This window comes from Electrophorus electricus, chromosome 2 (assembly GCF_013358815.1).
Source record: "Electrophorus electricus isolate fEleEle1 chromosome 2, fEleEle1.pri, whole genome shotgun sequence".
NCBI lineage: Eukaryota > Metazoa > Chordata > Actinopteri > Gymnotiformes > Gymnotidae > Electrophorus > Electrophorus electricus.
The window spans coordinates 22,894,434-22,918,009 of NC_049536.1; the positions used below are offsets into that span (position 1 = coordinate 22,894,434).

The 23,576-nt window shown below is 38.8% G+C and overlaps 1 protein-coding gene and 1 long non-coding RNA gene across 2 annotated transcripts; both read left to right on the top strand.

The window, feature by feature from the left end:
• The first annotated feature begins 352 nt into the window (after positions 1–352).
• LOC118240959 lies at positions 353–1,513 on the top strand. Its single transcript, XR_004775734.1, has 4 exons — positions 353–493; positions 710–751; positions 857–994; positions 1,351–1,513. It is a non-coding gene; the product is annotated as an uncharacterized LOC118240959 (long non-coding RNA).
• Positions 1,514–12,059: 10,546 nt separating this feature from the next.
• Positions 12,060–13,768, top strand: drd1a (dopamine receptor D1a). Its single transcript, XM_027017094.2, has 2 exons — positions 12,060–12,138; positions 12,495–13,768. Exon 2 carries the CDS (start codon positions 12,516–12,518, stop codon positions 13,758–13,760), a length of 1,245 nt encoding a protein of 414 aa, XP_026872895.2. The 5' UTR covers positions 12,060–12,138; positions 12,495–12,515; the 3' UTR covers positions 13,761–13,768.
• Positions 13,769–23,576: the final 9,808 nt, after the last annotated feature.

The following is a 23,576-nucleotide window of genomic DNA, read 5'->3' on the forward strand; positions in this document are numbered from 1 at the left end:
ATGCTTTCTTTAATCTGCTTAGCTGAGGTGACAGTCTAACTAAGACACAGTAATAAACCAGAGTCAGGTTGCATAAATCTGTCTGATCATGACATAGATAATGTGGGACATGTGTATGCGCTACACAAGTTCTACCTTAGGAAACAGGTCGTAGGTTTTCCACGTAGGTTGGCGTAACTAGTTGAATGACACCTGTGTTTTTTCCCGAACCCAAGTTTCTTTTTAAACTTCTGAGTGGTGAACAAACTTCCTGTCTGGTATGTATAAAGACGAGAACAGAGAGAGAGAGAGAGAGAGAGAGAGAGAGAGAGAGAGAGATAGATCGTTATCACTAGAAAGCATCTTTGTGAAAGGGAACATGCGTATGACAATATTTCTCATCGTGTTGTCTGTGAGCTTGGCAGATGATACTTTTGAAAGATGCAAAATCTTCAAGGCAATCAGGCAGGATCTTGAAATTCTTAAAAAACTCAAGAATGAACCAATCAGCTTTGTAAGTACATTTTAAATATTCACTGTTATATGCTATTGTTGTATAGGTATATATTTATACCTATACATTCTTTACATTTATATTATATAGTGGATGTTATTTTTTAAAATATGTACATATTGAGTTTGGATTGTGAATAGGACAGTGTAACGATAATGACCAGACTTAAAAACATAGTGGTGTATTATTATTTTTAAATTCTATTATTCTTTTCAGATCTCTGCCAACTCCCATTTGCTAGTACCAAAGCAAGATAATGTAAGTCATATATTCCTTCCTTTAACAGAACACTTAATTACTACTTTGATGAAAATGTGATGTGGGAAACGTATAACCAAACATGACGTTTCCTTTTGATCACAGCAGTGTTCATGTGACATGATGATTATGAAAAATCTACAGGACCAGCTACAGAAAGTGAATAAAACCAAACTTTCTGAACAACACAAGGCAGTTGTGGAAATGATTAAAATAAATCTAAGTCTTCTGCCACTTTCCACGGTGGGTAACTAATTCTTATAATAAAATATTAGATGTAGAAAAAAATCTTGCATTGTGACTTGGTACACAGTTCAGATTAATCAGTCAAGAAGGTCTGAGTCCAACAATTCAGCTAATTTACAGAACTCATGGATCCCCAAATGTTCCTTGATAAATACTACAGTAAAATGGTCTATAAGTATGTTCATATTAACTGGTATAATAAGAAATATTTAGTAAGAAACACACTATGTTTTATAACCTTAATATAACACCCATGGCCTGTAGACTGACGTAGGGGGAAAATATGGGTTGGTTATGAGAGTAAAGATCTTACCTTGAATAAATGATAAGATTTCTTTTGATTTTTTTTAAAGGCGAAGGGAGACTGCATGGTCCCATGGCGGCTCAGGAACACATGGAGTTTTTTAAACCCTTACCACAGGTACATCCTGAGATGTCACCAAATGCGATGTAATCACTCTTAATGGGAATAGCTGCTCCATAGACAATTCATTATTATTCTTATCCTAACTTATTTAGTTATTTATTTGTGTTATTTATTATCTTTTTAACATGTATTTTAAAAATCTTTTGGAAATATTTATATATTTATTTTGTATTTACAAATTTGAGGTGCTTTTTTATTGAATGTAATTTTTTTTTAAATACTACACAAAATTTTGTTAAGAATGCAACTGAACAGGTGTTCTGTTGTTCTATTCCAGTGTATTGCAACAATACAGCATATAATATGTTTACAGATACAGATGTTGAACTTTATTTTAAAGGTTCAACTGTTATTTATTTGTCAACATTGTAAATGATGAATCACTATATCGTAGATTCTGATTTGTTTATAACAAATAAACAATTTTAAAATAAAAAGCTGCATCATCTCATATTGTACATTTTATTCGCACTGAACTTCATGGCCCTAGAATATGTGTGAATATGTGTACAGATTAACATTAAACCAAATAACAAAAATACAAGAAACTGAGCACTGAAAATGACCCTGTAATAACATTTTTTTTTAATTTTTTAAATAAAAATATGCTCTCGGTTACAGCAGTATGGAATTTCTATCCTGAAAACCCAGAGTGGCTGGAGCTCTGACCGATAGTGCACATCCAGCTTTAGTGGATATGGGTTGCAGACATCATTAAAACTGTGTGTACTTTATTTAGTCCATATCTGGACTGAAGGAGATAGCAGTGTGATGAAGACCACCACTGAGGAGAGTGCCAGTGGCCTCTGGCTCCCATGCCAGGGAATTGATTCTTTGGTCTGGTGGTCAGAGCACACATTTGTCACCTTGATGCCCTGGGACTGAGGCTGGGCCTGAATGCTGCCCTCTTGCTTTTTCTACAGAGGGGTGTCAGAAATGGGAAAGCATTATGAGATCACTATGGGTGAACCCCTAATCAGAGAATCCTCTCCTACTGTAAGGGGACAGTGTAAACCCCTGGTGAGGGTTTTGAGTGTGACCCTTGATGATAGGTGGATGCACATGAAAAATGTGAATTCAATAATCAGGCAGTCCTAAACGCTCACCGTACAAGTTGTGTAGGGCTCCACAAATTGTGCAAGGATCTCCTCGTCCTGTCAAAGAAGACGTCAGCGTTTACAAGTTTGATGAGAAGATGAAGTGAAACTGTCTGGTCACCGCGAGAGTGAGGAACAACTATAAGATAAACATGTGTTCTCTTTTTTTCCGCCGAGTTTGATGCCAGTAAATAGCAGTAATATTAAGTTGATATGCTAGTATTGCAATGCATCTCTCCCTAGTCTGTCTTTTTCCCTAACCGAACTTGGTCTGGGTCTCTTCCAGGGTTGTGTTCTCTGACTTTGTGGCTAAAAAAAAGTGAGAGTGAAATACATCTATTTATTACATATGATAACTACCAACAGGTAACTGTGTTTCTAAATTGCAGCTTGGAAATTATAAGCTGTTGTGAACATGTGTTAATATGTGTGTTCAAGAAATGAAACTTGCACCTCAGCATAATTTTGCTTGTTGTCCCAGGGAGGCCAGGACCAGCATAGCTGCTGTGCTCTCAAGCAGTTGGCAGTGTGATGGAGATGGTTGTTAAAATGTTTAATCAATGTAGAGGCAAAAATAATTAAGTGAAAAGAAAAATATTTCTGGGAAATTGTCAAAAGATGCCAATGTTTTATTAATTCAGTGAACAGCTATAAACAATAATCATCATTACAGCCTTCCATTTAATATATTCTTATTTTTCCTAATAACTGAACAGATTAAAATATCTATGGATTAACATTAGCATTTTAGATAATGTGCAATGTGAATGCGAGATTCATTATATGCATGTCATAAGCCAACACTTCTGTTCTCTATGGAGAGGATAAATAAGATCTGCATCGCTAGTAAGCTAACTAACTGGCTAGCTAGCTAAGATCGCTAGCAACATAATGTCATTACAGTTCTCACATCAGGTCCATCAAACTTTCAAGTCTTCATACCACCAGAACTTCTGGGTCATAACATATATCATGAACCATTCTACCAGAAGTTCTGGGTCAAAACATATATCATGAACCATTCTACCAGAAGTTCTGGGTCAAAACATACCAGGGACAATTCTACATGAACTTCTGGGTCATACAAATCAAAACATATTCCAAAGTTAGAAATGTAAAAATATAAAATAAATATTCCAAAACTTAATGTACAGCACCCAGACCATCCGCTTAAAGCAGAAGTTTTGTAAATTCATAGCCAAGGAAATAAATCTGTAAATTCAGAAAAGAGAAGACATTTTTATTATCCATTTGTTGATTTTGTGACAAATTATCCTTGATATTTTTCGTGGTTTTCTGTGCTTAGTGTGCACTGGCAGACTTCTTCATTTAAACTTTCTACAGTTATTAAATATTGAAGGTCCGCTACTATTAATCAATCAATCAATCAATCAATCAATCAATCAATCTCTCTCTCTCTCTCTCTCTATTTCTATCACACCAAGACACACACAGACACCAAGACACACACACTAAAATGTACCTACTGAAATGGTGATTGGCTCAAATCATTTGGTTAAGAGATAGAAGATAAATCTAATTTTATCACATGAGCAAAAGGTCAAGTTTCACTAAGATTCCATATTTAGAATGACTGCCACAGTGTGAGGTTAGAGGAGGGAAGAGAAGTTCCCTGGTCTGAATTAGCGTGTGTGTGTGTGTGTGTGTGTGTGTATGTGTGTGTGTGTGTGTGTGTGGGTGTAGGGAGGTGATGGTGCTTTCCTTTATGTAATGGGCAAATATATATACAAACTTACCATCAGAGAGAGAATGAGGAGGAGACAAGGGAGGGGGGAGGGGGGGAGGAGTCCTCCTCCCCTCAAATCAGAGCATGTTCAGAAAAATGATAGAAGTACCAAGATAATATGAAATGGAATCAGTCACAAATGAAGCAGTCATGAGAGGGACATATCAATTCCGTCATCCTTTACATGCTACGCTGACAGGAACCATCTAGTCTCCGAAGAGAAGCCACTTCTGCAATTTTGCACAGCAGCACATGTGCTGGAGCCAGCTGAGGGCAGCCTCTGATCCTCTGTAGGCAGTGCAGGAGGGTGGGGGAAGGTTGGGGGAGGGAGGTGTTTCTGAAGAGGTGATTTATCTGTGACTGGGGCCACCTATGGACACAAACATGAACTGCTGAGACTCTGAAGTTTTATATTGAATTAGACCACGTTTAGCACTAACAGCCCGAGAAATCAGAAGAAGCATTAGAACTAACTGCTCTGCACATAATGTAGGTGAACTTCCTTAAGAAGAGTTATCATTAATTAATTCAGTTATGTTTAATCAGTTGAGTTAAACATATTTAATGGCTGACCTTTTTGTGCTTTAGTGCAGCAATTTAGATTTTAAGTGATATACATTGACTGTGGTAAACCAGAATGATAGTTTTAACTGGTGATGTTTTTAAACATTTATATATTTCTATCATAGTTTATACCTGCTAATCAACCCATGTGAGAGCACCAAAAGAGCACACATTGTGCTGATTGAGGAAGTTATGAGAAACGGTTTATTGCTTATTGTTTGCAATGACATCCAGTAACACATATAAATCACACGATTGAAGGTATCTTCCAGTGTGTTGTTCTGATGCTTAGTCCCTGCTGGCTTTCCTTGTTATGGCTCCTGCTAGGGGTTTTTTGCTTTATGTCTCATTCTTTTGTATGTGACATATTATTGGATTTCACCTGGTGACCGGCTTGGCCATTCTAAGAATTGTCTATTTTGTTGTCGGCATGATGCATTTCAGCTGATTGTATGTGTGCAGGATGGAGCTTTAGAGTGAATTGGTCATATCTGGGCAGTCGAGCTTGTTGTGTAGACTTCAGAATGGCCTATTGATAGAACAACCTCCTACGCGTTTCTCACATGAAGCGGCTTTAGACTATTGACAATTTCCTTTGCACGTTGTGAAAAGTTCAAGTTCATTTTCATTTCACCTGGCCTTAAGACCTTGTTCCCAACCTGAATTGTACATATATACTCTTCACATAATTATAGTGTGCTGTTTTGTCTGTGACCTTTATTAGTGATTTGCAATTTATGGTGTACTCCATTTGGTGATCTTGGACATAGGCCTAGCAAAGTCTAAAGAGTGTTTGGAATTTAATGATCTGTTTACGTTTTTTTCCTCAAGAACTGAAAGAACTCTGTGGTCAGGTACTGATATCAGTAGTCCTCTAGAAAGGTGTGTCTACATTCATAAACTCTTTCTTCCCTCTTAGTTGCGGATGATTCACCAGTGATTTTGGCATGCCTGACATTTGAATTGTCTCTCAGGTTGGTCTTCTTGTCACTCTCAGCATTTTTGGACAATGTTCTTTTTTTCAATGTTCTGAATGCCAGGCTGCAACAGGTGCACTTGACCTTTGCTTGATGGATTTTATGAGCTGAAGTGGACCAGCACTTGCGAACAGAGTCTATAGTTTATCTTTGTTCCGGAGGAAATGCACTCTGTATTGGCCTTGTATCATACTTGATCACTGGCAACTTTGTACAGTGTTTTTAAAAGCTATTTTGACATTACAACAGTTTTAAAGGTACATTACCACATTTTTAAAGTATTGAACAGGTGGTCAGTATTAACAGCACATCATTTCCTGTAGTGCCTCTTAATGACATTGTGTGATACCTTAAGCGTTTTTAGTAATAAGACTGTCTTCCCTGAGGACCTCGACGGACCTTTGTCAGGTGAACAGGTTTGTGGGAAGAAAGGGGAATAACATAGCATGTGGTGCCATATAGGTAAAACCCAAAAAGAGAATGAAGAGGAAGAGACACTAAGAAAGATGTCTCAGCACTTATGCTTTGCTTATCATTGCTTGTAAAGGTTTCATATTGGTTCATGATCAGCTAAAAAGAACTTTACACTTTAGTGACCTCAAACTTACTTTCAAAAGTTACCTTCAAGTACAGCTGTGAGCCTGTTTTGTGTATCTACAAGTGTGCATGAATGACTCATAAAACATGATCATTTAAGCTTTAATTGCAGTCAGATGTTCTAATCAATATTTGCTCAATATTTGATCTGGCCTGCTATATTAAAAGAAAATCATGCGTAACCCATCTGTAACCTGCTCTTCACAAATTAAATTTAGCTGCAATATAACTTGGTCAAAATACTCTTTGTAGAAAAAGTTATTTAAGAAAGTTATTTAAGCTCAAAAGATCCTTGATCAGTCAGACAGCTCAGAAATGGAAGTAATTCAGCACCAATTCTCCTATAGGGGTGGGTGTCCTGTAAAGATCAAGACAAGGGTATGCTGTAGAATTATTAAACGAGAAACAACGAACCCTGAGGTGACACCTAAAAATCTACAGGAAACTCTTGCACTTGATAACATTTGTGTTTATAAGTCTTCCTGCTCAATTTAGTCAATTGTAGTACACAATTTACATGATGGAATGATGTATTTATGGTATTCGTGGTATTCATACATGGTGTTCTACATGGGTGTTTTTTATGGTTGTCACCTATGATGGGAGACATTGCATTTGGGCCACAGGGCCAAACAGAGCTGGTGCTAGTATTTATAGGGCACTCTGGATACAGACAGTTAGGACCTATGATACATTAGCCACTCAGGGCAGGTGTCTTTCCACTTCCACCTGCTGTTAAGATATGAACACCCACTGTGCTCTGAATATTACTCACACCAGGTACACCAAAATACTTTAACAATTAATTTATACTTTTATATATACTTTTAGAGAATGCTTAATGTAACCCTTTGGTATTGTTGGACCCACTTTTGTTGTTATAAATTGGCATTGTTTAGCAGATTGATGTAAATATTTCTTGTAGTCGTTAGCTATAAATGATATATATTAGGGATGAAGCACTCCCAGTGCGTTTGTATTTTAACTTATGGCGAACCCATACAGACATATACAGCAATGCTTTTCATGGCTAAAAACAAACGTGAAAAATAAATGTAGGATGAACTGTGTGGTTCTGTGGCAAAATTAATCTCATACATGCTACCTTTTTTAAAATGTAAGTATGTAGATAAAATAGATTTTAATAGTATGTTTTTAAAGGTTGTAGATACATTAGCTCCATTAAAAAACACAAAAATAAAGCAAACAACTGCCGCTGGATGAATAGTGAGATTCTAGATGATATTAAGAAAAGGAAAAGACACTATTTAAAGTATATGAAAATAGAGATGAAGAGAGTTGGGCAGATTTTTTAAAAAAAGTAAATATATTAAAAGGCTTATTTTTAAGAAAAAATAAATTAATATAGGAAAGATACTAGTAAATTGAGGAAATCTCTTCAGCAGTTCCGATACAGTAAAAGATTGAAAACTAAAAGGAATGATATTAATTTAGAGTGTGATAAAATTATATTAGATAAATCCTTCAGCTACAGATGTGGATACTGTTCCAACCAGATTTGTAACAATGGCTGCTGAGGTAATTTCCCCAAGCATTATGTATAGTGTAAATAGTACAGTATATATAGTATAAATATGTCAATAAAATGTGTACATTTTCCTAAACAGATTAAAGTTGCCAGGTTAATGCTAGGGTGTACAAAAAGGGAATAAATTAAAACAAGAGAATTATAGGCTGCATTTATTTGGAGTATTTTATCAAAGATAGTTGAAAAAAAAATTACATTTGGACAGTTAGATTTTTACTTAGTTGTTGAAAATCTTATTTATGAATTTTAATCAGGTTTTAGAAAGCCTCACTCTACTGATGCTAACTCTACTTAACTGATTTTATTACAAGTGAGATAGACAAAAGGAATTTGTGTGGTATGGTAATGTTAGATTTGCAGAAGGCTTTTGATATCATTGACCATGATGTTTGATTATTTAAGTTAAAACCTCTGTGTTTTAATGATTTGGCAGTTAAATAGATTGCTTCTTACTTGAAAGAATGAAACAACAGTTTGATGTATGGGGTACTTTACAGATATTAATTGTTTACAACTATTAGCTGCGGAGTTCCCCAAGGATATATTTTGGGTCCTGTTTTTTTCTTTCATATATTAATGATTTAAATTATGCTTGTTCATGTAAGTTACTTTTGTATGCAGATGATTCTGCAGTTTTACTTTCTCATGAAGAGTGTCATAGAACGCACATTAAGTGAAGAACTTTTAAGTGTTAGTAGGTAGATGTCAGAGAATAGATTGTGATGTAATTTGGGGAAAAGTTAGTCAATATTCTTTGGAATAAGAAAAAAAGTTAGAAGATTCATTAGGCTTTAGTGTGGTGTTTGGGGATATGGTGGTTGAAGCTAAGAATTTTTAGATAGAAGAAATGCATTGTCAGGAGCTTTGGTACAGCCCCTGTTGTTTGTGGTACGATGGTATTCTTAAGTATATTAAAAACAGATTTCAAATTTCTCAAAATAAATTGATTAAGGTTACTTTAAATCTCCCAATGAGAACGCATTTGGAATTGTCTCATTATGAAATGATGGGATGGTTAAAAGTGCAGGACAGAGCTGCACTAATAGAGTTATATAAGGTATATAGGATTTTGCATGGAGTTGTTCAACAGTATTTGAAAAATTATTTTGTACAGGTGAAAGAAGTTCACATTTATTCTACTAGAAGAAGAACCACAGGATTGGTTCCAGTTGGTTTTAAAAGTAGAGTGTGGAGGGACTGCTTTACTTATGTAGCTGCAACTCTGTGGACTCGGTTGCCAAGGTGTTTTAAAATAAATGATTGATAGTATGTGAGGTTTTATAAATGATGTTAATAGATCGATTCAAGAGGGAGGTATGGGTAATAATTAGATGAATACATTATGTATTCATCAGGAGGGGTAGGAGTAGCGCAGTAGTTAAGGTACTTGCCTTGTAAGGCCCTTAACTCTCAATTGCTCAAGTTATTCTCAGTCATAATTGTAAGTTGCTTTGGATAAAAGCATCAGCTAAATGCATGATGTTATTTATTTTAGTTATTAGGAGCAAATGTATTGTGATAATTGTTTTATTATGCCACGTTTGCTGTTTTCATCTGCTGCCTAATATGGGATTTGGTATTGTATAATGGACTGTAGACCTTTTTTTGTTATCTGGGACTGTTTTTATTATGGTCACCACATGTAATGTCAGTGTGGATTTTGTTTGTGTAAAATATTATATGATCTAATAAAATAAAGTCAAATAAATGTGAACAGACTACCCATAATTTAGTGTGAGGTCTGAATTAGCTGTGGTGTGAACCGCAAGTGGTCTGAGATCACTGCTAAAGAGGACCAGACAGAGAATTGAGTCCTTTTTCCAAGTTCACAGGTGGTTTCCTTTTCTGATTCACATTAGCAGGACTTCATTTAAAAACAACTATATGAGAAAACACCTAAAAGGTTAGTTGCACTTCAACAAAAATCACTCCACCCCTGTTTGATAAATGTACACATAGTTAGATTTGGAGAAGTCAAAACAGCTGATCCCAACCGTGCAGCTGAATATGGAACAAAAGTGTGATTTGACTGCTCCAGTGCCTGAAGTGCGTGCACTCAATGAAGCACTTCTAAAGCAGAAAATAAGAGCGTCTGTAATCTAAGGCTCACCAGAGGATGGGGCGTGAAACATGGCAAATATGCAAAACAGGAAGTAAATCACAGCGTGGTTTAATAAACAGCGTGGTTTTAAAAGAAGACAACCAGGCAACCCACGAGCGGAATGGGATAGAATAACTGGTGTAAACCGCAGCTACTGAAAATGTTTGTTTGATGTTACTGCCAAAAACGAGGTTCCGGAAGTTACTAAATATAAGAGTTAGATTATTATGATGGTTTTGATTGTAATACTGATAAAATTACTTTTATGAAGAAGCAATTAAATGAATGCAATGGTCTAGGTAATTCCTATTGGTTCTCCAAGGTTTTTCCCACAATTATATATTTATGTACATGTATGCATGTGACTATAGAAAAGATTAAATAAACAGAGCTTCATGAATCACTGCGTGACTTGCCTTGGCCTATAGCTGTCTCAATAATATCTTATGTACGTAGACCGTATCGAAAGCTGATGTTCACTGTATTTACATAGTTACACGCGCCCATGCTTTTAAATGTCTATAAGAAATTATTTATGATATGATCTACAAGTTGAAAACGCGGCTTAATAATTTTCAGTAGTTTGCCATAACTAGAGCTGTTAGCCCTCATCAAAGGGCTGGATGTTTTCCGCTATGAGGCGTATTTGTTTTGTTAATTATTTTTGTTTCCTCTTGTATGCGAAATTCGGTAGAACTGAGGAATCACGGGAAGTGTGTCTGGGACCACTTTAATGAACTGTGGTTTATTTATTGAAACACATTCGAGTCTAATTTCGCCTGTACGAGGGTAGAGGGTTCATTCTGCGTAAATACGTTATTCCTAGCCTCAGTACAGACTTGTAGAGTCACTTGTTTGAGTGACAAAAACTGTAAGAAGAATAATGAAATAATTCTGATAACAATAAACAACAGCAACTAAACAATATCAATTTATTCAAAAAGCGATTCAAAAAGCGAGAAAGGTGATCTATCTATCTACTCTAACCGAGAAACCTTTGACACAGGACAGGTGTTGGGAAAAATTTAAACACACGTTTTCAAAGTCAAAGTTGTATACCCGGTAGGCTATAGCTACTATTCCATTACTAAGTTTATCTTCGGAAACCCAGTCAATGTGCAAAAGCGCAGACCGCGTAAATAAATTTCCTATTTAGTAAAAAACATAGTTGTTAAATTGTTGGGTTGTGGTTTGATCACTTTTAAGCGTTTGCCTGGAATGAGTAAATAATGTAAGATAGGCCTATTTTTAAAATAATTGTAAAGATAAATGTTTCGTGAAGCCTCATAGGCAGCTTAGTTTTGCAGCTGGAAGAAACATGAGGTGATGAGCCCACACAGTCCTGCAGAACACGCGCCTTGCAGACTACTGTGAAAGCGATACGGAGTGCAGGTTGCTGGGACTCGACATCATTTTGCAGGTGAGAAACGGGATCACACGTTACCTAGTATGGATGTCGAGTCAGCCACACCAGGTGGCAATTACGCACCTGCGATTTGCAGTTTATCCATCTATGTCAATTCGAATGTTTACTTTTCTTTCATTGAGCCAAACATGAGCAAAGAGGCACTCTGGATGAAACGAAGACATTTTATTTCACCGAGGCTTTCTAGAAGAATCGGAAAGTTTTAAATGTGTGCTTCGAAAACATCTCGCGGGGTAATGTTATTTTATTTTTATTTTTTTTACATTTTTAAAGTGCGCAACGAATGCAGTGAGCAGATTGACAAATTTTGGAGAAAGAAAATGGATAAGGCAACGTGCATGAGACACGCTGGTGCAGGCATATGAAGGAAAATCAAACCCGCTTTTAGCTCTCCCATCTCTGTTGGTGAGTGGACTTGAGGTACAGAGGACATGGGTATCGTTATGCACGCGCGTAAATAACAGACATACTCTTCGTAATGATTAAATGCCCTTTTCACGAAATCTCGAGGTTTACATCAGTTTTACCCAATTATTTTAATATGTATGAATATTCATTATATTTGGACTAAAGCAACTCGATGGCTTCTCATCTCGTTCGACAACGTGCGGGGCAGGAGCGTCTTCTCCGGGAAGCAGGGCATTTCAGAGGATAAGGTAAGTGGATGAATGGGAGCCATGTTTGTGTGAAATACTGAACAAGCAAGAAATAATAATAATATTTTAATTGTCATTCTCATTAACAAAATAGTTTTTAGTAATGATTTAATGCATTTGTGTGGGAAATGCATGCACACATGAGTGTTCTATAACAATCCAATTACAGACTAGAGTCATAACATGTTGACCAAAAACTGAAAATGAATACATAGGATTTTGCATATGAGAGTATAAAACTGAATCTAAAATAGTCAGGTGAAAGAATTGACCATGCTCAGTGATGTCAGTATTTACACTATATGTGAGTAAGTTTGATATTTTGGCCTCTGCTCTTTTAATTTCAATGATTCCAGGAAGGGCACCAACCGGCAGTGATGGATTTGAACTCTACAGTGAACGAAAGTGGTTTTAGGGAGCGTGACCAATCAACAAGAGTTCTCACTGGCTGCTTCCTGTCCCTCCTTATACTATCCACCCTGCTAGGGAATATGCTAGTCTGTGCAGCAGTCACCAAATTCCGTCACCTCCGCTCCAAAGTCACCAATTTCTTTGTCATCTCCCTGGCTGTATCTGATCTTCTAGTGGCCATCTTGGTCATGCCTTGGAAGGCTGTGACAGAAATTACTGGTTTCTGGCCATTTGGTTCATTCTGTAATGTCTGGGTGGCCTTCGATATAATGTGCTCCACTGCATCTATTCTCAACCTTTGTGTTATTAGCGTAGACCGATATTGGGCCATTTCTAGCCCGTTCCGCTATGAGCGGAAGATGACTCCCAGGGTAGCGTTCGTGATGATCAGCGCAGCCTGGACGCTATCCGTGCTCATCTCTTTCATTCCCGTTCATCTTAAATGGCACAAGGCTCCTCCCACAAACCTCTTGCTGCCAAACGCGTCCCGCAGGGCCCATCGGACGGACAACTGCGACTCCAGCCTCAACCGCACCTATGCCATCTCCTCCTCGCTTGTCAGCTTCTACATCCCTGTGGCCATCATGATTATGACATACACACAGATCTACCGGATCGCCCAGAAGCAGATTAGAAGGATCACGGCATTGGAGAGGGCTGCCGAGAGCGCCAAGATTCGCCACGAGGGCACGGCCAGTGCCCCTAGCGCAGATCCGGAGAGCTCCTTTAAGCTGTCCTTCAAAAGAGAGACGAAGGTGTTGAAGACGTTGTCAGTCATAATGGGAGTGTTTGTGTGCTGCTGGCTGCCCTTTTTTGTCCTGAATTGCGTGGTACCATTTTGCGAGCGTGACCATGCTGCTGGTGCTGACGTCCACGCCACATGCGTCAGCCCCACCACCTTTGATGTGTTTGTCTGGTTCGGGTGGGCAAACTCCTCTCTCAACCCCATCATATATGCCTTCAATACAGACTTTCGCAGGGCTTTTGCTTTGCTCCTGGGCTGCCAGAGAGTCTGTCCAGGGAAGAACATGATGGAGACGCCTTGTCTGAAGCAGCAACTGAAGAAGCACTATACTGCATTGCTCTCGTCCTCTGTTGGGCCAGATGGGCCACTGGCAAGAAAACAAACCTGCTCTAAAATGCAGCCAGTGTCACAACACTTAGTGCAAGAAAAAGCATCTGGACAAGAGGGTGAAGGGATTTGGGATTAAAACTCTTGGAAGAAAGTCCACCTGCTGCATAGTGAACCAGGTAGAATGTTTAAAGGGATCATCTTTATGCCAGGCAATGCTCCTCCAAAGGCTGAAGCATAGATGGCCTCTAACTCCTGTAGTTAACTACTCCAACCTCTGTACTGACAACTTCCGTGAATGTCCAAGTGACATTCGGGAATGTGGATTCCCTTCACTCCGGTAAATGTGCATCACGTAATGACCTCAATCTTAAGGATGACCATCAAACTGAGAGTGTGTTCACATGACAGGGCTCTTTAAATGTGACAGAAACTGTGTGCAGAATGAACATTTTATATTTACGAAGCAGAAATGAAACTGATTAATTCAGCTGGGCAAAAATGCAATACAATGAGACACATTGTCTATAGTTCTGCTCTCTTTCTCATTCATTTCCAGTTTTAACCTGGGTTCTTCGACCCGAACTGCATTATGTCCGGGGTTATTCCAAAACGAGGGCAGACGTCCAATTACCAGACAGCTGCTCTCTGATTGTCATAATGCATATGCATGTCATTCACTGTTGCCTGAGTTTCTCAAAACTCCATTACTAAACTCGGATAACTAAATACCACGATAACCTGAACAGATGGCCATTCAATATGAATGCAGAGGTAGCAATGAATAAAGATGTATGAGCCCTGATGAATATCTAATGGATCTATTGTTATTGGAGCCATTGGTCTAATGGACCATAACTGTGTTGTCTACATGAGGCCTGGTTGATTGTATTGTTCATGCTTTTATCTCATTAGTAAAGGGTGTTTGTCATTATACTTGTTGTATGTGAGCAATACAAATATTTAGCTGTATGGTAATATGGCGAAATCAAGTGGTCTGTGGATGAGAATTATAGAAATGTTCAAATGAAAAAAGGAAGTTAGTTTAAAAAAAAATTTCACAAATGTTTTTGTCCCAGAAGTATTCCTTATAGCTTAGTCACTTCTAGAACTTTGACATTCAGCACAGATCATTTGTTTGCATAATTAAAGTCTGTTTGGTGAAGGCCACAGTATTAGCAACAATCACAGCTCAATAATTAACTTTATGATCATCAGTCAAGTACACTCGGAGCAAGGACTCATTAAAATCAAAAATAAATTTCCTTTATTAATGTCTGCAGCAGTAATATGTTTACAAAAAAGACCTATTTGTGTCTCATCATCCTACTATATCCCATTTAAAATGAGCAGAAATTATGTATAAACACAATTCTGTATAAATACAGGTGATATAGCCTTTTGAGTAGCTGAACGGATAAAAGTCCCGTTATGCTATCGGGGCAGACTTTGTGTAAACAGCTGCTATAGCCACGGTGATGAGATATTGGCTAAATGTGTTCATGTGCTGTGATAAAAATAAGCTACTTAAAAGACATCAATGCTACTCAAACAATATGGCAAGACCGTAGCTAACAACGTGACGCTGCCATCGGCATCCATTGTTGTGAGTTCGTTCCCTTGAGTTTCGTTAAATAAATGTCGCTGGTTGTTTTTCTTCGCAAGCTCTTTTTGTTTTGTTTGCTCTCACACGAGTGTTGAGTGATCTTCGCATGCTAGCTCCACAGAAACAAACACTGACTGCCTGTCACCCACGCTCTCGTTCCCGATGCGACCAGACCGAGACATGAAACAACAGACCAGGGTGAATGGGGCCTCCCTTCCCCTCACACGTCCATTAGTTCCTACGGCGCAGCGTGACGCAGAACCCAGCTATCATGAAGACAGATAATAAACTCGAGCCGAAATGGAGGAACTCCAGTCGGGAAAGACTTTTTTTGTTGGTTTGCGTGCGTGCGTATAGTCTGTGGCAAATTCTTGGCTCACAGCAGGACCCACTGAGCTGTCATTACTGTTCACGCACAAACTCAACGCTCTCACGTCAGACACAATGGGCAGCATATTGAGTGACTCATTAAAGGCTAGAGTTGGAGTGAAGGACCGGTATCACAGTGAGTGAGTCACCGCGGTAATACAATACTGTGTTTGGTGTTCAGGCCGCAATAGCAGGCACAGGTACCTGTGGAAACACTCGGTATAATTACCTTCTGGAAGTCCATTAGTATTTTATGACAAGCTCAGTAGGAAAACATGGTGAGAGCAGTAACAAAAACATCAGCTCGGTGTGAATTCAGTTTTTTCTATTTCATGTTTGACATGTCAGTTATATAGTGTTGATGTAATATTAGTGTTAATTCCTCAAATCACTTTCTTTCTTGGAGAAAGATTAAGTAATATAATGCTATATAAACAATGTGATATTATGATGCCCCCTTGATGTGCAGAAAATATTACAGACCAAATTATTGTAATGGATAAACTATAATTTATATATATATATATATATTTTTTTTTCTTTTTTTTTTTCTTGTCTGGACAGTTTTAAGAGAGTGTTTATTTGAATTAATCAGTAACATGACTTCATAAGGTCACAGGTTAATTATGAGCTTTAGCAATTTTTAGGCAGGATGTGTGAGAGAAAGTTAGACAAAGAAAAATATAAACTTTTTTGCAGTGGGACAAGCCAGACAAGCACTTACCAACCCATTAAAGCAATTACCCAACAATGTAAGTTTTGGGCAATATGCAGCACAACCTTACCGGCACCTTAATTGGGGGGGGGGGGGGGATGTTCTACAGAATGTGCAATAAACACTGCATGAAAATGAACAAGATTGAATGTTTAAGGTGTTCAGACAAGACTTGTCAGTATCCGTCTCACCTGGGGCTCAAGGGTTAATGCAAAATCAGAATATGAAATCTGTGCCAGGGAAGTGCAGTCAGGTCCCCCCATTAATCATATTCGGTCTCACTCAAAATTGAATAAATCCCACTTCATTTTATTGTTACCGCACGGTGAACACATTTGGAAAGAATCACGGGACATAGCCGTGACAGAATAACGACCAGAAAGAGGGAAGCTACAGAGACTCGGCGTGAGGGAGATATGGCAGCTCATATCAGCACCTGCACAGACTGGGATGCATGCGCTCACCGCCCCCTACCTTCATGCCCAGCGCCTCTCTGTGATGATCAGGGCATTTGTTTTTCCACCGCAGGCTGAGACTCCATGCCATCAATGGGGCTATTAAACCTACCAAAATAATCATCACTCTGCTCACTGTCCCCATGTCCCCACCCATGCACACGCTGCTATTTGTCATACTTTGTATTCTTTCCATTTTCTTCCTCTAGAGAACTGGCAAGTGCCTGTGAAATGCATTATCCAGCCTTATTACAGCATGGAAATGAGGGCATGCACCATGGAGGGTGCAATAACACAGCTCCCCGCTAAGATAAATCTAGGTAGCCATTAGGCAGACTCCCCTATTAATCCAACCTGATCCTTACTGTGCATTCATGTCAGGCCCAAATGCTACGTGCATCTCATGTCCTGCACCCCTGCCAAGGAGGCCCCATGTTGGGACTTAACAGGGATGAACAAGTTCCATTTGAAAAATGAAAACGTACTGCAGTTGGTTCAGTGTTTACAAAAATCAACTGACTGGAGAAGCAACCGTTATATAAATACCCTTAACTGAAGTGTCAAATGAGCCAGCGAATCAACTGTGAATAAACTTGTTATGGTCAAGTTTCAGGGTGAACTTAATGATGCAAATCCAATTTTTATTAGTTTAATACAGCACTTGTCCGTCATGCTTAGCATCAGGATTAATGGGCATATTAGCATTTAGATGGCCTAAATCAGTTCACATTACTCCGCAGAACCTGTTGATGTCCTTCAAGTAATTTCCCTATTTTGATCAATGTAAAAGTTAAGCAATGAATAATGTAAATGAGACGCAGATGAATCGGCCTTTCAGAAACGGGACTGCCATGTCCATGGAAGGACAACGTGAGGAGAAACTGTGTCATGTCTAAATGGATGAAATGCTAATGCAGGTGCCCTCTGGTCTTGTTTCTGAAGTGCCGGCTGTCCAATCTGACTCATCTCATCACGTCAATGCCGATGGCAAGCAGACGCCCTTTATCATCATCACAAGAGAAACAGGGACCAGAGCAATGAGTTGGGAAGGATGGATAGAGAGAGAGAGAGACTTTAGAATCCAAGCAGAAATACGAACATTGTTATAGGATTTATGTAAGAAGTAACTCAACATGGTGGACTCATCCCAACTGCCTTAAGCAAGAAGACAACTATTACCTCAGGTGACTGCTGGACACTTTTCAAAAAAGTGCCGAATACAGCTGCATGCGTTTGAGACTCAAGTCAGCCAAAAAAGTCAATTAAGACTCTCAGCTGACATTTACAACTCCAAGAAGGACCAGCGATTGAGCATCAGACTCCCCTCGGGAGACTCCCAAGCACCTGAATATCTCATGTCTTAGCAGTGACATAGAGAGAAGAATCCCAACAAGCAACTGAACTACTACTTATCATCAAAACACATGCCCATGGGCAGAAAGAGCCACATATTGTTCTCTGAAGCCACGAGAACAGAGCTATGATATATGTGCAGAATTTGATTTATGTTTGGAGCCTGTTTTAGGACCTATGTCTGAATGTGAGCAATGTTGTTTCTGTATTAGAACACGAGTAAAGAGGAGATGATCAAAGTTGTAACTGTAGTCTAATTAACAAGCCTTGCTCCTATATTCATGAGATTAGAGGAGCATCCAAGTGTAGCTGATGGCACTAATGACTCAGTAATGCACAGCTAGCCTGTTTGCGCTACTGAGCCAAGCTAGGCAAACATCTCTGTGTTTGAGAAACAGCCTTAAGTTATATTGCACCAATGGCCCTTTGTAACTAGGTCTCTAAAAATTCCATAACAACAAAAGAGGCAATAAACAATTGACTAAATCTAGTGCTGTCGGAAAAATATTTCTGTGAGATAAGTCTCTGGGAGCCAGCTGACCCCCCCGAAACCTTAGCTGCAGCCACAAATGGAAGCAGCTTGCATTCTCCTATGCTGTTTGCCCAGTGAACATCCCAACCCTCCAAATACCGCTAGACTAGGCAAGCAAGGCCAAAGACAGATCCTCACTTAGAAAAACAATCTATTTTCCCCTCAATTTTCTCTCCAAGTGAAAGGTTGAGTGATGCTATCTTAGAGTGTGGGACTATTATGAATCATTCACTGGCAAAAAAAAAACCAAAAACACAAAATCACTGTCATGCTATGAAGATGAAGAAATCATAAAATTACTGCCTGTTTAATAGTTGTTCATTGAAAATGTTATTAATAGTTTCAACAAATACAATGAAATGATTGAAGTTCTTGGAAAAAGAAATTATATGTTCACAGCATTTATTAATTAACTGCAACTTTATAATACTTATAACCTTATAATAATAATAATTTCTATTAGATGTTTTTGCAGATCAGTGTAAGATATGCCAAGACACACTGTCCTCAAAAAACCTTGAGTTGATTTCAGAAGGGGCTGTCACATGTACCACAGAGTCCAATAGAGACTAATGATTCAATTTAGATACCAAAAAAAAAAAAACCCACCCCAAAACCCTCAACCAAGCAACGCGCAATAAATTTCAAGAAGGGCCGTTGAATGGCAAATTTGTTAGAATTCCCAGGAGACCATGGAAGAGAAGGCAAACATTACTGTTTTCACGATGTACCAGTTGTGTACTTATGTAATTGCCGACTGTGCTTCTGCAGAGTATGGGACAACTCATTGTGCATTCTTCTGCTTATTCACTGCAGCGCATTATCTTGCTCAGTCCAGCAGCTCCAGTGAGAGCGAGAGTTCAGCAAACATCATTAAAGCCCTCAAGGCACACATTCTGGGTGAGATGAGTGGACACTGCTTTTACTGTGACCCAGAGAAGCTTCCAGAGTCTTCCCACAGAAACTGCATTTATCATAGTGCACGTTCAGCACTGTGGAACTGAGGGGAGGGGATGCGACCCAATGCAGCTTTCTTTGCATGGCCTTAAAGTATCTAAAAAGAACACATCCTAAGGGTGCTGGTTTTGTTTACATTGTATTTCTCGCTACGAATAGGCCCATAGATGAGGGCTCCACTTCTTCCAGTGTGGATGTAGCATGACCACCAAAGTAAGGTGAACAGTTGAGCATGCTGGGAAACAACACCAGTTGCTAATATAGGTTTAAAACAGCCCATGAAGGTAAGAACTTAGTGGGGGCTCTTTCTTGTTAGTTATTCTCATTTCTAGACTCTTTTGTGAGTGCGTAACACATTAAAAAAAAAAAAAACAACCCAAAAAAAAACCCCAAACAAACAAACAAACCCCCAAACACCACTCTATACCTGCTCAGGGGCTTTGAAGACAAGATGAAGGGCTTTCACATAATGATACCCTCAGGAACAAAAGACTTTCTGTGGTGTACTGTGCTCTGTGCTCCGAGTAGTGTTCTGCTCTTATTCTAATCCTTTGGGGCCATGTCTCCAACATCCACAGTGGAAAATCAAGCTTCCCTGCTTTAGCCTTTCAGCAGTGCTGCTCCAGGTCAGATATTACCTCGTCTGTCACCAAAAGAAAAAAAGCGAATTGGATGTGTGATTTTACTCCATACATGATCATCTGTGAATCGTTCCAGAGCACAATACCAAACAAGCTTTTGTACATCTGTCTTCTGAAAGCATTGCATTCAACCCTTAAGCATCTAATTTTCTGCACTGAGGTGTTCAGGAATAACTGAATTCCAAAAGAAGCTGCATGTAATATCTCAAAAAATAGCTATGGCCTTAAATATCATGTAGAGATCTGTGACTCAACAAGGCCTTTTACCTTCAAAAGTTACAGTCTTCTTAGAAGACAAAAGATAATATCAGCAACAGTCACCACATGCTTGCTCTTAGCAGGGGTGACAAATTGCCAGCTAAAGCTGCAAATTCAATCAGCACTTTTTCATTTCAAGTAAGCACATTTCACCAAAGCTCAAAGGAAAAAGGAAAGCACATGTGTGCACATCTGTGTGCCTGTTCCCTCTGTCACTCGCAAAGGCTTAGCTTTATTCTTAGCAGAGCTGGGAGATGACTAGCTGCTGGCAAACGGCACTGCAGCGTCGTGGGGCTTTCTCGCCACCCTGTCAGAGTCATTGGGCTGACTGTCAATCACTGTGAACAATTACCATGGCTTATTCAGCCCCACCTTCCCCTAAGCCTCTGGTAAAAACACAGCAAGGCCGCTATACAGGCAGCTAGGCATGCTCTCATGCAATGCGAAGTATCAAGCATACATCAGCAAATCAAAATGGCAGTTTAAATGACTCATAAGACAATATGAAACATGCCTGCTAGAATGAAACAAGACAATATGAAACAAGCTTACTACAATGGTTTGAACTAAAATGATTTGCATGCAAGGCACATGAAAATGAAAAATACAGGAAATTCACCTGTTTAAAATAATGACTATGTAATGAATCTAAGAATGTGTATGTGTGTATGTGTCTGCATTTGTTGTGTTATGTTGGGCAAACTAAGTTAGGGCAATTGTTTACAAAAAACTAGCTGAATTAACAACTAAATAAACTTACGTTTTATGTTAAGATTCTGTTTATATATAAGTTGATGTTCTGTTTTTTCCACATACTTCGTGATCGCTTTTCTATGTTCAGCTACACATTTGTTACAAGCAATATGAATAACTTTATACACAGGCAGGAGAGGCAGGCGAGGTTTTGTGTATATACATATAAAAGTATATGAATTAGTTTAAAATATTCAAAAGTATTTGGATATCAGTATGTACAAGTCACTCACAACATGCATGGTCTAAACCAGGTTGCTCATGAAAAAGGTCACTAAAGTGAAGCACAACATTCAGAGGATATAGGACTCTGGTACCAGATGTGGTAACAGGCACAGTTTTCTGATATGTGCAAACATGTACATTTATACAGGAGGAATATCACCTTAACTGCAGTTTGAAAAGAGCCTTTAATTAAACTGTGCTGGGAAAGTTTTATATATACATTTTATAGATAGATAGATAGATAGATAGATAGATAGATAGATAGATAGATAGATAGATAGATAGATAGATAGATAGATAGATAGATAGATAGATAGATAGATAGATAGATAGATAGGTGTGTGTGTGTGTGTGTGTGTGTGTGTGTGTGTGTGTGTGTGTGTGCGTGTGTGTGTGTGTTAGCCAAGAGCGCCATCTACAGCACTTTCAAATGAACACTTGGAAGAAATCCCCCCATGAGTCATCCTAGCCATAGTCTCATATGGACTATATATGCATCATATTCTTCTTTCTATGTTGTAGCTAATAAAAGGACAAATGTACTTTTTGAGACATATTGGCTCTGTTGAAAAAATTAACTGATAATATCTGTACTGAAAATACACCTCCTCAGAAAAAAAAGAAAAAGAAAATTAGGAAATGGCTACATCTGGTTGGTTCTTTAAATATAACTTTACATGTATTACTGAAAAAAAGGATGTAGAAAACTTAAGGGTCACTGAAGGTACAATTATTTGCATGTAATTGTTTTTTATAGGACTATGAAAACCCCTGTGCTTTGGCTGATGAGCACAGCTCAAAGTTCCACTAATTTAACCATAAATATGCTTCACTAAGCCAAAATACCATCAGTAATTTGTGTGCATTAAAGGCTTATATCTGCACTAACAGTATCATGCCACTTTTGGGGACCTCCCAGGTTTGAGGCATTTACAATAAGTGCACTAAGCAGACGGAACAATAAAGCAAACCTGGCAATGAGACCCTGACGTTTCAAACCAAAGGAATGAAACTTATCTCTAGAGCCAGGAGGCAATTTTGCACCTCAAAAAGGTACTATTATCAAACCAATGTTGGAGTGTGTTTTCAAAACAAAGGACAGGAAATGGACTGTAAAATCACTCTTAATTGTAACAAGGTTCCACAGGACTGAGCGCCAGTAAGCCAGAGCCAGCAAACTCCACAGTTAAGTGAGAAAGAGAAGGTGAACCCAGCCATATAATGTTTTCAGGTCTTTATCGCAAGGGACTGTGCACACAGATGATTTCACAGTGGTTGAACTAAAATTGGAGGCCGAGTGCAATTAAGCGAGGGTCTGGTTGACATAGAGCTTGGCATGTTGAGCTCTGATAAGCCTCCAAGTCAAACCACAGTGAGGGAAAGCAATGATGTTTCAAAAGAAGGCAGGTCATGGAAAGAAGACGTGTTTACCCTTGCTAAGAGTCCGTAACCAAGGGTCTGCTGAACGAAGCAAACGCCACTGTGAGAAGTGCTCGTGCTCTAGGGCCTGTCTGACTAGTAATAAACACTCATGTTGAGCCCACACATTAGCTAATGGAGCCACAGTGTACTGTGCGTGTGCCTATTACCACTGTGAGAGAGAGCGCCACAACAAACAATCACTATTAATGAGGAAGTGGGTGGGGGAGGCCGTGTGATGAATGCCAAAGGTGCCAGACCACATGCCTACCATACCCAGCCTGAAACCAGGCGGGGCACTCGCAAAGCACGAGCTAAATGCGCAATGAATGAACCTTTAATAACTCTCAAGATTCCCTTATGGGAGTCTGTGTACTGCCTCAACTAATTCATGTACAAAATTATAATTACACTAATAGCCAATCCCCCATATTTAATGGCAACCCGTGTGTCATAAGTGATTTACCACAAAAGATGGATTAGGTCAGTTCTGGAAATATAAGAGAGAGTCACATTCCTCTGCTGAAACACAGGGGGAGATTAAATATTCTGAATAGCTCGGGTCCGACCAGTGGTTTGGTGCGTAATGTAATGACACCGTTTAATTAACTTTTCCAGAGACCACCAGGACAGCAGCAAAAGCCACACAGATCAACCTCAACATTTCCAAAG

Excerpts from the sequence above, each read along its gene's own strand:
- drd1a (XM_027017094.2), top strand. The coding sequence starts at position 12,516 with ATGGATTTGAACTCTACAGTGAACGAAAGTGGTTTTAGGGAGCGTGAC.